The 15,493-nt window shown below is 48.0% G+C and overlaps 2 protein-coding genes across 2 annotated transcripts in view; one reads left to right on the forward strand and one right to left on the reverse strand.

Moving 5' to 3' along the window:
• Positions 1-1,852: 1,852 nt before the first annotated feature.
• On the reverse strand, positions 1,853-13,749 carry Seipin (lipid droplet biogenesis associated protein seipin). The gene is made up of 9 exons (XM_077681024.1): positions 13,421-13,749; positions 13,201-13,276; positions 13,019-13,094; positions 12,767-12,834; positions 8,264-8,398; positions 7,883-7,980; positions 5,831-6,033; positions 3,601-3,684; positions 1,853-3,033 (listed from the first exon to the last, which is right to left on the reverse strand). Exons 1-9 carry the CDS (start codon positions 13,606-13,608, stop codon positions 2,888-2,890), a joined length of 1,074 nt encoding a protein of 357 aa, XP_077537150.1. The 5' UTR covers positions 13,609-13,749; the 3' UTR covers positions 1,853-2,887.
• Positions 13,750-13,965: 216 nt separating this feature from the next.
• Positions 13,966-15,493, forward strand: part of LOC144149449 (poly(A) polymerase beta-like) — a 34,838-nt gene continuing 33,310 nt past the window's right edge. The window contains 1 exon segment of the mRNA XM_077681017.1: positions 13,966-14,146. Coding sequence (XP_077537143.1) covers positions 14,139-14,146 — 8 coding nt within the window. The 5' untranslated portion in view covers positions 13,966-14,138.

A 15,493-nucleotide genomic window follows, 5' to 3' on the forward strand; every position in this document is an offset into this window, starting at 1 on the left:
AGTAGACCTTGGTTTTAAAAATGGCAGGTCACCTACGTGTGAGCTTGTGGTGCGAAAGCTACACACGGTGGGAACCTGTCAAGCTAGCATTACCAGTTTGCATTCTGTAGCGCACAACACGAACGGCATGTCTGCGTTAGACATCGACCATCTGTGAGAATGGTACTGTTAAAATCACTGACTTAAGACTGCAATGTCAGGCTCAGCTGGACCGAATTTTTAATGTAATAAAACTGCACTCTAAAAATGCAGCAGCAACTTTAGGTTGCTATAAAACGAAAATCTTGACTGCTTGCAGTTTCTGGCTCCAGAAGTTAGCTTAATGCATGCCGACCTTCACATCCTCCCATAACTCTGCCTCTCCTGTGACATGCTGCCCCGACGGCTGGTTGGCTTGTTGAAAGATGGCAACTGCCGCAAACTCTGCTCTAGCAACATTGCTCTTCGACCACTGGTATTCACAGCCTGGAGGTTTTCTTCGCCAACTCTGTCGACCGTTACTGTAGGGCATCAACTGCCAATCGCAGTTCAGCACCACAGTCAGGCCAAGGAGTTTACAAACACCTCACAGCAGATGTGGCAGCAAGAACAGCCCTACGTGAACTTTACTTTGCTAGTGTCCCCCCCCTCCCTTTTGTAATGCCAAATGTGCTTAATGTACGAGGTTTCTGCCTTTAGGATGACGTTGCACTATTTACTCAACTATCTACGTACGGCTTGGCTAGGAGTGATAGTGTAAAAGAGCTTCTTGATGTGGAAGGGTAAAATTAATGCGTCTGGAAACCTTTCTCAGGCATTTTCACAAGTTGCAGTATATGCAAACTTAACCTTTGAACACTGCCACACTGGTTGCCTTACCACTAAAGATTGCAATTTCTTTGCAACTAACTGCGAAAGCTACAGTTTCTTCCTGGTAGCAGTGTAGACACAGCCAGTGGCAAAAGTTGTGAGATGGTGCCGAAGTCAGCTGTCGTCAGCATTACCGATCACAACCCTGTCCAAATGTGCATGCACATTCAACGCCTTCTGCGTAGTCGCAGCATCTCGGGGATTCACTTGGGTAGCTTGCATCCGTTCAGTGTTCATTTGGCACAGGTTGGCACACTTTGCGACGTTCCCTCTTGTTATTTCATGAAAAATCGAATGAAGACGGGAGAGAGAGTCATTTTTCTAAACAGACAAAGTGTGGCTCGTCACTTACCGGAAGGGCTACGAAATTTTTTTACCTTCCCACCCACACCTATCTAGAACCGAAGGTACAATACTCCGGCGACTACAAACAAACTCTTACCCCCACAATACCCTACTCTATGCAATGTACCCCACCCTCTACCCCGCATCTTGCAAATACTGCCCCCATCTTGGCACCCTATACCATCTGGTATGGGGGTGTCAACAAACCCCGTCCCTTACTCCCAATCCCCAACCTACTTACGAGCAGTGGGTGGCACAACTGACCAGCTCCGACCTCTCCTCCCAGCGTAGCCTGGTAGAGAGGGCCCGGGTGGTCAGTGCAGGCCAGGGTATCCCGGACTAGAGGAAACCCCCACCAGGCGGGTGCCCAGACAGCAGCACCTAAGGCTCGCATAAATAAAGTTTATTCCTCCTCCTCCTTTCAGCTAAAACAAACACTTATTTGGCCTTTCACCAATGGTCTGCATTGGACTGCAGACATCGGAGCCCTCTCTTGAAAAATGATACGTTGCATCTCATCTCTCCATGTAAGCTCCCAACTTTTTGGGAAAAACTTGTCCCAAGTTTTGAGGGGCAAATACAGGGGATAGGCTAGCCATAAGCCACAACTAAGACCCTAGGTCCATTTCAGCCGCAGTGAATTCACTGACAACTCAGCCAGTCTGATAAAACTTTTAATACCACATTGGTCCTCATGGTGTGCTCATAATGTCAAGATATCTTGCACGCACATGGAAAAGTTCTGGTCCAGAGTTGCATTCACAAGACTATGTGCGCAGCCACCCTAATCTATAATAAAAACTCTGCATTTGGTAAAACAAGTCGCGTAGTTTTTGAAAGAAGTCGAAAACAAAACCATAACAAAAATATGCAAACCATCATCTGTAGTGACTTGACACATTAAAAACACAAGCACACGCTTAAAACAAAACCTTTCATAATCTATACATGCATTCACTGAAACCCGCCCGTTAAGGCCAAAGTAATGTAAAAAAACGGTTGTACACGAGTGTTCTATGCAGACATTTTTGTTCGATTAGTCCAGCACTCTGCACAACCGCCTACTCAAAATATATCGCATAATTGGTGCCTGCTATATGATATCATCCAATGTTCAAGTTTGGCAGTTGGTGCTGGTACTGCACAACTGTTCTAAAATACTTGCACACTCCTCGAGCTTTAAAAACCATAGCACATTATCAAGGGTGCAAGCCTCGACAACAATCTTCTAAATTAGTTCAACAATTATTTTAAAATTCGGCTTGTTATAAAAGCACGAACATCAGACACTTGAATATGCACACTCGCACTGCAATCAGCAGCCCCTTTTTAACAAAAAATACCGCGCAATGTTTTCGCACACAGGAACTTGGCAAGAGCAATTTCAAATTGTGCTAGTCCGGCAAGTCTCGTGTGGATGCAAAGTTCGCAGGTACGCTATGTGCCCCAGAACACTGACGGCTGTCACACTTGGCAAGTGGAGAATGTTGAGGCTAGCTTCTCAGAAGTGGTTCAACCAAGATCATAAAAGAAATCTTAAATGTGATGCTGCGCCATCATTGCAGTGGGCCTGGCACCAACATACACCATACCAGGGGAATGGTGGAGTTCTGAGGAACTATCACAGTTAGGACAACATCCTTTTGTCCCTGCTTGAAACGTGAATCCTGGAGAGGGGGGGATTCAGCAGTGCTCACGTCTTCAATTCTTCCCGCTTCTGCTGCTGGTGGCCAGTGGTTGCCACTCTCTCGCTGCTGAGAGAGGAGAGACTGGTGCTGCTTTCGTGACCCGGGGTCCCAAACAGCTGCCGCAGCGTTTTTCCTGTCTTCTCGTCAAGCTCTGGACAAACGAGGGAGGGGGGAAGATTTTGCTAGGGTCACTTCCCGTTCTTCCAAGATTTAGTGATTTGACATCAGTGGCCATGCCAAGTGCTGCATCGAATCATCTTGGCAAGCATCCCAAAGGGACCAGGCACAGTGACACTGCCAAAGGATTGCGGGAATGTTAAGGCAAGCTCAAGAACTTGATACGCAACTCTGAAGCTTTGAAAACCGCAAAGTTTTCCGACGAAATGCGTTCTCGGCAACAGAGTGAGACCTGCTGCATCAGTCAAAATGTCAATTAACGGGGAGCAACCTTAGACAGCAAGTGGCAGGTGCAAACACAAAGAAAAGGTCCCTTTGTCACCTTGGACTGCTTCAAAGCATCTCTGTATTTTATTTTCCCACAAAATTTCTATTGCGGGGTGCAGTTTTTAGACTTACTGCCCAGGAACTGCTCAGGATACACACACGAGAGACCAAAATTTTGTTCTCACTCCAGCACAAATGTTCAAGGGGGTGTGTTCTTTTCTACTCCTCCTACAACAGCGAACACTCGGGTGAAAAAAAAAAAAAAAAAACTTGCCTTTCTTCCTCCTGCGGGCTTTGCGTGACTCCACGGTCTCCTTGACAAGATCAGGCTGGCTGCCAACTTCACTGGCAGTGTCGCCTGCAAGAAATGCAAGCCCAGCTCCAGCACTGGCAGGTAACGCAATACCTATGCCCTGTCCCAAAAGGCACAGGGCAGGGGCCGGGACTAACTGGACTAGTGCCTAATAAGGTTTCCCTACAAGATAGTGGAACGTGCAGGTATCCCACCCTAACAGGATGCTACAACTGCAAGCCACAGCTTTGGGAGGACAGTACGGCAAGGCCGGAGTAGAATCTGAGCACACACATTTGTGCAGTTTGTTCCTCAAAGGTTAAGTGAAGTGTTGGAACAGACCAGGGAACTGGTAACAGTGAGTGGCCTTGCTGTGGCTTCCCCCCAGAAGAAGGGCTTGTTCATGAAAACCATGCAAGGTCAGCGAACTTTTGTAGACACACTGAAATGAAGGTACTCCCTTTTATGCAGGTGAACATTTTTGTGTTTGTGCCACATCGCTGCCTTGCTGTGTCCAGGCTGCTCAAAAAGTGGGAAAGGAGCAGTTTACCCTTCCCACCTATAACAGTAAGGTTCTGGTGCACAGCTAGAAGTGTAGAGGCGACTAACATCTCGATGCAAGTTACTGCTCTCAAAACTGCAGGGGAAATATTGGAACACATTTTTAAACAGGTCTTGTAAAACAGTCTCGAAGGGGGAGGGGGATGCAATGTGAGGAAAAGCGAGGAGCATTTGGATGTACTTATTTTTTTGCTAGCACAGGAACAACAAAAAAAATTGCTCCATTTTCACAATGTTGCACCTCTGTATGCCAGATCAACAATGATACTTGCTTCATCTAAGGAAGTGTGGAATGTTATCACTATTATCGGCTGTTATCATAGGTCCTACAATACACGTACAGCGTGCCTGTGCGAAAAGCAATTAAATGCGGTCATGATAAATGGGTGCTTGCTGACATTTCCTAACCGTGCAGTTCAGCTAGAGGTGAGTTATGCACTCTAGCATCTACTCATGCTACGAGCAATGGGAAGGGCAGGGGCCACTTGGTACACTGTTTAATTTAAGTGCAAATACGCATCACTATGTGCAATGGCAGGAATGGCTAATATTAGGTGACAACAGCACCTCTGTGGAGCAACAGTCCACACCCAAGAAATAAAGTTTGTGCACACAGAACTACCAATTTGAGATATTTATTATAACTAAACACATTGAACACAACAAATACCAACCATAAAGTGCAACTCCCTTGGGCAACTGATGGGCAAATATACTGCGTGGTGAAACCCACAAAGCCCGATCGGGACCGACTAGAACAGCACACCAGTGTCAATGCACCAGGATCAACAAATTTGCATCACACTAAGTTCACAAACATTGTTGTACACTTCACTGCACAAAGCTGTTACACAAGTGTTCAGACTATAAAGCCAGCTTGCACTGTTTTTGACACCTGCACGTCGCTAACAACACATACAGTGGTGATAACCTCTTGTCATGGCATCAATAATGCATAATCGTACTTGTATCTCGCAGAAGAAAGTGTACCAATATCTTGCTCTCCGAGACATGCAAGGCCATGCTTACACAGCACACAAAAAGTAAACTGCCAAGTGAGATCAAGACAACAGGAGACTTGCACATCGCTTCTTAGACGCGCAAGGTTCTCCGTACTCGGTGAAATGAGCTGCAAAAAGGCATGGCTGAGTTCGTGGCACCACAAGCCTCGAGTTCCTTTCTTATTTTACAATGTAGTGTTTTTACAATCTCACAGAGATACCAGTGCCATCTCGACCTCGTACTTTATTTGGACGAAATGCTGGCGTTGAATATTCTATTCACCCTCTGTTCTAGTCACACTCCAGGGCCAGAGAACTGGCCTCCAGCATTTCTAAGTAAATAAATAACAGTGCAGTTGGATGGAAGAGCCTGCTCTGCTCTAGGCCGTGGCACAAAACCCTTGGTCTGCCTCACCAACGTCTGCCTTCTCCCAAGACGTGATGCACTCGTCACAGGTCCCTGTCCTGCTCTCCTTCGTCGGACTTGCTTTCATCCAACTCTCCTTCATCATTGGACTCTCCTGCACCGGACTCTCCTTCATCTAACCCGCACTCATCCAACTCTCCTTCATCAGCGAACTCCCTCGCATACCGCTGGTGTGCGCCCCACTCCTCCATCTGGGAGCGCAGAAAAAGCGGAAGCGGTATACCTTCCGCGTTGTCCTCCCCCTCTCCCTTGGCCTTCTCCTCCTCCTCCTCCTTGCTGGGCCGCTTCCTCCTCTCGGGCCGGGGCGGCTTGGGCTTGGCCGGAGCCAAGTGGTTCCAGGAGAGCAGCGCCACCAGGGTCACGAAGAAGAAGTTGGTCGCAATGCCCACCACGGCCGACGTGAGCGGCCAGTTGTACAGCAGGTACCTGCCGGGGGAATGGCCGTTCGAGGTCAAGGCGGGAGGAGCACAGGGCAGGCCTTTCCCCAGCTCTCGCACATCTTTCACCAAAAGCCAAACACTCGCACTCGGACACACACAAGGAAGCACACTTCCCCACCTGCTACGTATGCATTTACTCTTCTGCACATGGTACGCAGTTAGATGTAAATTCTGCCAGGAACCTCGAACCTTGGAGCATGCACTATTTGAGTGTGCAAACCCAGGCCTTCCAGCACTGAACCTGTCCTTTTCCCCTGAGCTGTGGGAGATACCGTAAACTTCTTAACAAGTGCCCCACCCGTGCAAGGGCCCCCCGTAAATCCACTGCTAATTTCAAATTTCTGCGCAGTTCCAGCAAAACACTGGAATGTGCCGTTCCTCCTTTGTTCCACACCCTGAGGTCCACTGCACCCAGGCAAACTGGTGTGCCACGGCCAGTCTATAATCCAATCCAACCCAATCCTGGTTAGCAGCCTGGTAGCGTGGAGGAAACTTTTCTTTCCTCCATGCCTGCTAGCCCATTCTCTGCAAGTAATTTCTTCTTTTTCTTTTGGCTGTGTCGGTCTACCATGGATTCCCACGCATGAATTCTTATACAACTTTTTGGGGGGGAGTAACTAGGAGGAGTGTTTTGATGGTTTTGAGAGCAATGACTAACATTTTTTGGCAAAACGTTAGGTCCATGAGCATTCCATTCCTTTCTTGGCAGAGGATCTCTATCGCTGCCATCTTGAATTTTGGTGCCGTTCCGGCGCAGCGCCCCCTCCCCACTTTGCCCGCGATCTCAATTTACCTACAGGGGGGTGCTGGCTCGGGATTTTATGGTACTGCTGTCCAGCAGTTGCTCGGAGGACCAGCTCCTGCTTGTGACCAGGGCTTCGGCAGTCTGGACAGCACATGGGCTCCTGGACTGAGGAACCACTCTCGCATTATTGCTTAACAAAGTTTTTCTCTCCCTCTCAGAGCGATGAGGCCCTGTTGTAACTGCCAAGCAAGCACCGAGCCTGAAATAAGAAAGCTGAAGTGGCCTGGCCCTACAAAGACCACGTATTTAAGTTCTTTGACTTTGCCATCCACACCGTGGGCAACCAGAGTCCTCTAATATATGGAGCTGCAAAACACTCTTTAGGGTCCACACATCAGGAAAGCGTTGGGGTACTGCAGCTATACGTGTAAGCAGGTGGTACAGCAGGTGGTACAGCAGGTGGTACAGCAGGGACAGTAAGCAGGTGGTACAGTAAGCAGGTGGTACAGCAGGGAAGTCCGGCACTTTCATTGGAGGGGGTGAATTCCAGCCACCAAAAAACTCGAGCAGGAGGGAGCACTCGGCAATAAAAAAGAGGTGTTTTTAAAATCACTCTTGACAGCTCGCAATGAACACACAGGTGACAAAGACAGACACAAGTGGTCATGTTTGTCTTTTTCACCGTCACGTCATCACGCTGTTTCCGGTAGGTTCAGTCTACTTAGTTTGCAGAGTACAAAGCAGCAACTTGGCATTGCCCATGTTAGCTTGGGATGCCCCAACGCTTTATCACCATGAAGGCTGTCATGCTGTCCACACGGGTCAATGCTTAGTAGTAGCAGCTTTCACACTTTGCTCATTGCATAAATTTTGCGACAATTAAGATGGGTATTGCTGAAGCAATGTTTCAATGTGCTCAGAGCACTAGCATGCAGACTCTCAACTTGTAAACACATCTGAGGAGCGCGACTAGCAGCTTTCAAGCTGCAACCTTCAATGAAAGTGCGAGCAACAAAACACTTTGAAATCTTGAAGCCATTCCTGCAGTGCAACGAGTTTCCAGAGATGCAACCGGAAAGTGTGCTCTTACCGGAGCCCCGTGAAGTCGGCGAATATTTTGAGCGTGGCTGTGTAGACCTCAATGTGGCTATTCCTGATTGTAATGGTTGCTTGCGTGGCGGGCTTTGCCTGCAAGTGGACAGCGGAGGCCAACACGTAACTCACTGTATTGCAGCCGCGGATTGCACAAACAGAACAAGCTCACTGTTTATTCAGCGAGTTTAATTAAACTCACAAACATTATTAGTTCTATAAAATGTAAAATATTTGAATAATTTTTGTTTTACAGATAAATTTCGTATATCATTTTATAATACAAACTTTTTTGTTAATTAGATGTTTGCAAACTTGGGTTTTACAAAATAAACAATACATGCTTAGTCGCAAATCATTTTGCAAGAAGTGTGCTCACATAATCCTCCTCGTATCTGTCAAACAGCAAGACCGACACAGTCTGCTTCTCCTCTGCCGACCCAAACAGCAGCATGGGAATGTAGGTCAAGGTGGAGAAGATCCTGACGAGCATCGACTTGTACCGCAGAACACCCTGGGGGAAAAAAAAAAACAGAAGGTGCAGCAAAGTACACTAATGCCACCAGTTTTTCTGCATCAAAGACCTCTTCAAACACGAAGGAGAGGCAGACCGCACATGCATCACCAGCAACTGGAAGCCCAGTGGAGTAATGATGCATGCAAGATGGGGGGAAACACTGCTAGAGGGGTGAAAGGACCCTGCAGTTGAAGCCTCGCTGCCGTCGAGAGTGTCTCTAGCAATGGCAGTGCTTGTCATAAGGCTGAAGAGAAAACGCAAGCAATGGCTTTGGCATTGCTTTCTTTCTTTTTAACCCACTTCAAGCTTCCAAGTAGAGGCAGCAGACAACTTTGATGGAGCTTTGTCTACTTGTTTCAAGTCTGCAGCTATGCTGTTTTCAGGCGCAGCCTGGACAGCAGGGTATTCTGTTACGGACTTTGGAGGGTTGTTAAAAGCTGCTTGATGCACACAGAAGCAGAATGCGCGCTGCCTGAACCACTGGCCTTAATCCAAGCAAAATGAACACTACAAACTCTCCCCCCCCCCCCTTTTTTATTTGAAAAAGAAGGATCAGCATGACTGGACGTGCTCTGATTGGACCACTTAGTATGTGCTTTGTGCAGCAGCCACGCGACACCAACCCAACCACTTCATGCAATAGCCATTCAGTCTTTCTGCTGTAGCTATATTAAAGGAGCCATGAAGAGAAAACACAAGTTTGGTTCATTCAAAAGATTGTCTCGTTAGAATCATACTGACACCACTTTTAACGTAAACTTCGCTCAAATAAGCTACATAATTAGGAAAAACGGGAATGGTCATGCGACCCACCAGCTCGTTTCCCGCAACAGAACCTGTGATGTCACATGGGCTAAGCTCTGCGATTGGCGGAGGCTGGCAGAAGCAGACGCAAATTAGGTAGAGCTTACAAACTAGACGAACGAGCGATTTGCGCTTAAATTTAGGGCACATTCTTTACAAAGCAATAGGAATGATGGGACAAACAGTGGAAGTTACGAAAGCACATGTAAACATAGAAGTGCTGATGCGTTCTGCTGTTCGTACTGCGCACAGCATGCTTTGGTTTAGCTGCACAGCACTATGGGGCTTGGGGTTGTCTCAGACGACACTGGCCGATTGACGCAAGCAACGGTGTCTTACGTGACCCCATTTGTCGAGCGAGCACTGTTTCAGGGAACGAATATTTTCTCCCAGAACAAAAACAAGCCAGGTTTAAATGCGGGCAAAAACAAACCAAACGCTTGCCACGGTATGGTGGCGCCATCTAGGTTACGGAACGTAAAGAAACGCGGGAACAAACCAACACCGCTACAGGGTGGAGACAACCTTTGAACGGTCCCGTGCCGCCGCAATTGGGCCAACGGGCTCAACGCGTTATTCTTTTCGTTTCCCACAAGACCTAGCAACGCGAAACAGACAATATGATTCAAACTTTTTTCTTCAGTAAATTGCGTTGCGGCGATAATTTTAGCGCGGTTTTGACACAATGACTTGCTTCGGCGGCGAGCGAGCAACCGAACATGGCGGCGCCAGCGTTACGTGTCTCTACCCTGTACGGCGGATGCGTGAATGAAGGTACTCTAGGCTGCAGAGCGGTCGGTTCCCGTGATGTCACTTGGGACCACGAAAACGCACGATTGAGCAGGAAAATCAAAATTTTAACCTAAATTGTTTAATTTCTCAGTGAATAAAGCACCGTTTGTATCCGGACAAGCGCTGGGGGCACTATAAAACACGAAATCTTTCGAATAAAACCAACTTGCATTTTCTCTTCATGGCTCCTTTAAATGTGGCACTATCACCTGTTGTTGAGAGTAGAACACGCTTACCACTCTTGTATTGCCACTAAGAACAATATAGTATGAGATTTCGGAGACAGCTACAGACCAGCAGGCGGTAGTGTAAATAAATCCACAGCCTTCCACTGCAGTGCGTCTCGTAGCGTGGAACTAAAAGCCACGATGTGCGAAACCTTGTCGACTTGGATTTGTACCACCATGCCCAGTTCAGTGCGGGCCCATCAATGCGACCGCAGCATTGTTGCCTAAAATGCACCTGCCAGCAGGCTGCTTTTGTTTCAGAGCACACTGGTGTCGCGTAACAACAGCAACAACCCCACGCCTGACCACATACAATCAGTGCAGAGCACGCATGCACAACAGCAGTGTGCAGGAGGGGTCCTTTACTACACTGCAAATCGTGGTTGAAACTGTGCTCCGTAATCAAGTCACTTAAAATTCTGAAGCTTCGTTTCCATTCAAGAACTTGTCACAAAGCACTGCTAGAGAACAGACAGACTTGGCCCGGTTTCGGCAGCTCCTGGCAGCACCAGCTGGTCGCATGGAGCTCAACAAACTGTCCCAGTACAAAAGACCTAAGTGCCCCCACCGCAGCGATACCCTAATATGCAAACAAACAACTTATCATTTCCCAATGTCTGCGCCTCTAGTGGGTTTATCAGCACCGACTGTCTCCTTGTATCCTGTTTTCATGATAAGGGGCGGATTGGTCAATCTGCTTCCAACTGCCTGCAATGCAAATTTCAGGGCCTCCAGTGCTTCTGTCTGTCAGCCTATGCTATCCGCTTCATCTAACGGCCAGTGAATGTACTGCAAGAATTATGCTGTCTCATTTATGCTACTAGCGAGTGACAAAAGCAACCATTTGTTAGCGTATAATCAAATAAACTGCCGCACAGTAACAAACTTTTATTCTGAAAAGCAAAGACTACTGTTGCTGCTTCCGAACTAAAAATGTTGCAATTACAGCTCTTGATGTAAAACGACCCTTGGCACCCATGAAGACTTCGTTTGTGGACTGGAATGCTCTACAAATGACTGGCTGCATGACTGTAAAGATGTACTCTGCACATCCCTTCAGCAAAGAATAATAGCAGTAATGGAACAACACAAGGGTGTGAGATGGAAGTGTTTAACTAGCACGCTTCTTGCAACACAGAATGAGATATTGCACACGCCAAACTACCTTTTATGAAACAACAACAACACTACAGAGACGATGTCAGTGACATTGAAAATTCTTTACACCTACAGTAATGATGATGATTGTAGGGTTTAACACGCCGACACAGCGCAGGCGATGAGGCGCGCCGTGGTGGAGGGCTCCGGATTAATTTTGACCACCTGGGGATCTTTAACGTGCACCCAAATCTCACACACACGGGCACTTTTGCATTTTGCCTCCATCAGAAAAGCGGCAGCCGTAGCCGGGAATCGAACCTGCATCCTCGGGCTCAGTACACCTATAGTAAATGTAATTCTTTGCAACTACAGGCACAGCACTGAGTATATTTAAACACCCACAAACAAATCTAATGACACAGAGAGCCATGCAACCAAAAAGAATGCTGTTGCCTTACCCCAACTCAAAAAATGCATATTTTTTTATCTGTTTGCTCAGTTGCAATCGCCTACTGTAAGAGGCTTCCTCATCTCAACAGATTCTCCAATGACATATACGATCGATCTCATCAGTTCAGTTTAGATCGCCAAGACGAAACAGAGGAAGTGCACTATAAGCAGAGCACGCAACTGAGACTGAGATACAAGCCACAACATCATACTGGTGGTGAAAGAGGGGTGAAGCAGCAGAGACGTCCTTGTGTTGTAAACCGGTCAATGGCCGAGCAAAATAGAAACAGTTCACTGCCCAGCCATAGAGAGAGGCTTACAAGATAAAGGTAACACGCACACCATGTGTACGAGGCTTTGTGTGGTCGACACGCTGGCCACTTTTGCACTCTGGTTCCAGCAACTTTACAACAAACGGGTTAACCGCAGCATGCCAAACCTAGTAGGCGGAAGCGACAGAAAAGGTGATATGAAATTACCTGCTGCCAAACAGCATGCAAAATAACGAAGGCACCACAGATATGCAATGCGTAAAATTGCTGTGCTAGAATGGGCAACAAAAAGATGATTGAGGAAAAGCAGAAATTCAGAACAAGCAGAGACCCCAAAAAACAGTTGTGGGGAGACAAAGGATATTCATAGTAAATGACGGCTTCGATAAATAGGACGTAGAAGGCGACAGACAACACGAAAGCAGCATTCATGTTTCAGCGCTCTGTTTTGCAACTGTTCTTGCGCTGACAAGCAACCATGGACAGGAAGTCATGCGAAATGTGTGGTGGCTGCAGACACAAGAACAAGGAATAAAGCAACGCAGGGGTTTAAAAAAAAAGGGGTGCAAGGCTGTCGACAAGCTAAAAGCGATGAGTATGGCTGCGACGTCACAAACATGAGTGTCAAGACGTGAGAGGGTTCAAACTCTCGCAAGAGGCGAGAAAGAAGCTGGACAGAAAGAAAGAACGCTCGGTCACCAATCAGTGGTAACCCTCACCGATCTTTGCGTAGACCTCAGCACCTCGCCATCTTCGCTTATCATGTCAAGTCGTACCGTGAACATCCCTGCATACATGGCCACGCAGAATCCATAAGGCGTTCGTTCGTGCACGCAACGTCAAGCACAGTCCTTTTGACTCTCCTTGAAAGGCACTCAAAGATTTCACTCGGTTCGCGCCACGACAATGAGCATTGATAAGGGGATCCTCGGCAGCTGCCTCACAATTCTGAAGAAACGCTGAACTCTCACCGATCCTTTGATTGGCCTCGGATTCTGGCATCTCGAGTTCCAGGTAGATCTTGTAACGTTGACCCCTGGCCAGGTACTGGAACGTTAACAGCGACAAACCGGGTCAGGCTGCTGGCAACGTAAGCCCATATCCGCGATAGCGCGTCGGATATAGTCCGATATGTGACCAAAATCCAACTCACGTTGTCTTGCCCTGGCCTCACTATTGCCACATCGGCGATGGGGTAGTCGCAAAAGCCTCCCGGACATGCTTTAGACCTGGAAAAAGAAATTCAGTCGCCGAAGATAGTACAATCCGAAACCAGTGTCCACAATTAATCTAGCCCAGCTGCGGCTAAACAACATGAACAGCTGCGAGGTTGTGAAGGTCAAAAACCACGGAAGCGCTCGTGCGGGACTCACTCGAAGTGCAAGTGCACGGGATACACGTGCGACGACTTGGGAATGTAGTTCCAGTAGAAGACCCCGTAGAGGAGTATCGATGTCCAGGTTATCACGGAAAACAGCACGGCCACGAAAAACGTCTGCGACACAAGTTGCCGAACGCTATTGAACACGGCGAAGGGCAGTTTAAGCAGCGAAAGAATCATCCCGCTTCACTTGAGGAAACTTGAACGAGGATACCGCAGACCACGCGACCCAAAGGCGATCATCATGCTCGAGCTGTACACGCTAACGATAGGGCACACGAGTGCACGCCTGTTTGTTTGGGTGGTGTTGATGAACAGGTAGTGCACTGCAGCAAAAGGGGGAATCTCATTTTTAGACTTGTGGTGGATATGTGTACTACAACTAACATCGCTTCTGGAGCTTTCCCTTTAATTTTTTAGACTCTGTAATTAGCTTTAAAAAAAACAAAATTAATCACGCTATATTTTTTGTTTTAATTTATTTGTGACATGGCGTTACAACTTTATTTCCCTGGCGGACGAAACGCGGAACTTTGTCTTCGTCTTCCACTTCCGCTACTTGAAGTCGCTACGATACATAATTCCACAGCAGACGGTCTGAATTAAATTTAATGCGTGCTGCGTTTTAGCGCGTAATTTTCACCCATGAAGCTCTTTTGGGGACTAAAGAAGACCCGAGGATAAACGCAACTGCGCCGGCCACGTCCACCATGTCGAGGTAAGGGCCGCACGAGCGCGGTTCGGAACGCGCTGGGCGCGCTCTGCGTCAGCGGAGGCAAGACGGTTAGGCCTAGCGGGCGAACAAAAACACATCGGCGGTCGGGTTCGGGCGAGCGCGCCGAAAGACAGCGTTCTCCAGTGCGCGAGGCGTTGCGGTCTGTCCCGACTGAGCGCCCGCGAGGCGTCCGGCATCATCGACACGTCCCTCGTCGACCAGGGACCGCTTACAATGGTTCCCTCCGAGGACGCCTGGTAGGCCTATCAGTTTTGAGCACCATTCTTTCTTGAAGAGCGGCTCCGCACCTTGCCTTGTGCGCGGGTCGGGGTATGTCGACGCCGCGATTCTGCTCGGACGTGTAAGTTTGTTCGGAACCAAGTCGGGGCCCCAGCAATCGCGAAGCACCTTATTTTTGAAACGCTTTCGTTTCGGTGTTTCGAACGCAACTCGCCAGTTGCGGTTCCTTCCCAGGCCGTTTGTCAGAACGCTAGTTCACGCGACGCCGTTAGTGCGACCCCGTGCCTTCACCTTCGCATGGTCGCGTCAAACCCTGCGTTTCTAGCAGCTTCCCTTTTCTCAGACGCGAGAAATTCCGTCCGCGTGACGTTTGCCACCGCGTGGTTGACTGCCGAACTTCGGGACACACGCCGCAGCCCGAACGCGCGTCGCCACCAAAATAGCAGCTTCTGCGCTTCGCTCTTTCGTTAAATTGTCGGTACAAGCTGCCTTGACCGCGGTTAACCTTCGACCATCGTTTCCGGCCCCAAGAAGTAGCTGTTCTACGTTGACTGCTTGCGTTCATCGGCTTCCGCTTTTCGGAGCGAAGCCAAGCGTTTGTCGCAGGGTGTCGGAGCGCTCTACGGTACTTTTTACGCGTTTGCTTGACATTTCTTGCATGTATGCTGCCTAGACGTTCATGTATTTCAACCATACCTTCTGGTCGCGTGACGCCGGCGGTGGTATGGTCTTGTGTATGGCGCCCGATTGTGATAGCCGTAGCAGTACTTTTCCTGACTTTGCGGTGCGCGGTTGTTCTTTTTTTTTTTTTTACTTGTAGGATTTGAAAATAATCTGTAAAGACAACGAACTTGGTCCCTTTTCCGATGAAACCCCCGTTGAGGGGAAATAGAAAAGGTTGATTGTCAGAAAGGACTCATTTTCCTACGTGCTAAACAGGCTCAATTTTATGGCACGATTCGCCATTCAACATTTACTTCTCTGGCTTGTGACAGGATGTTTTCCCGGCTGTATCGAGATTAGTGTAACATTAAACTTTTTTTCTGCCGCAGTGTTCAGAACAAGGCAAACTATTTCAGTTCCCTGGAAATGCACAGTTTGCACGTAGCT

The sequence above is a fragment of the Haemaphysalis longicornis genome, unplaced genomic scaffold, assembly GCF_048455015.1.
Source record: "Haemaphysalis longicornis isolate Haplotype H1 unplaced genomic scaffold, Haemaphysalis longicornis Haplotype H1 scaffold_8, whole genome shotgun sequence".
Lineage (NCBI taxonomy): Eukaryota > Metazoa > Arthropoda > Arachnida > Ixodida > Ixodidae > Haemaphysalis > Haemaphysalis longicornis.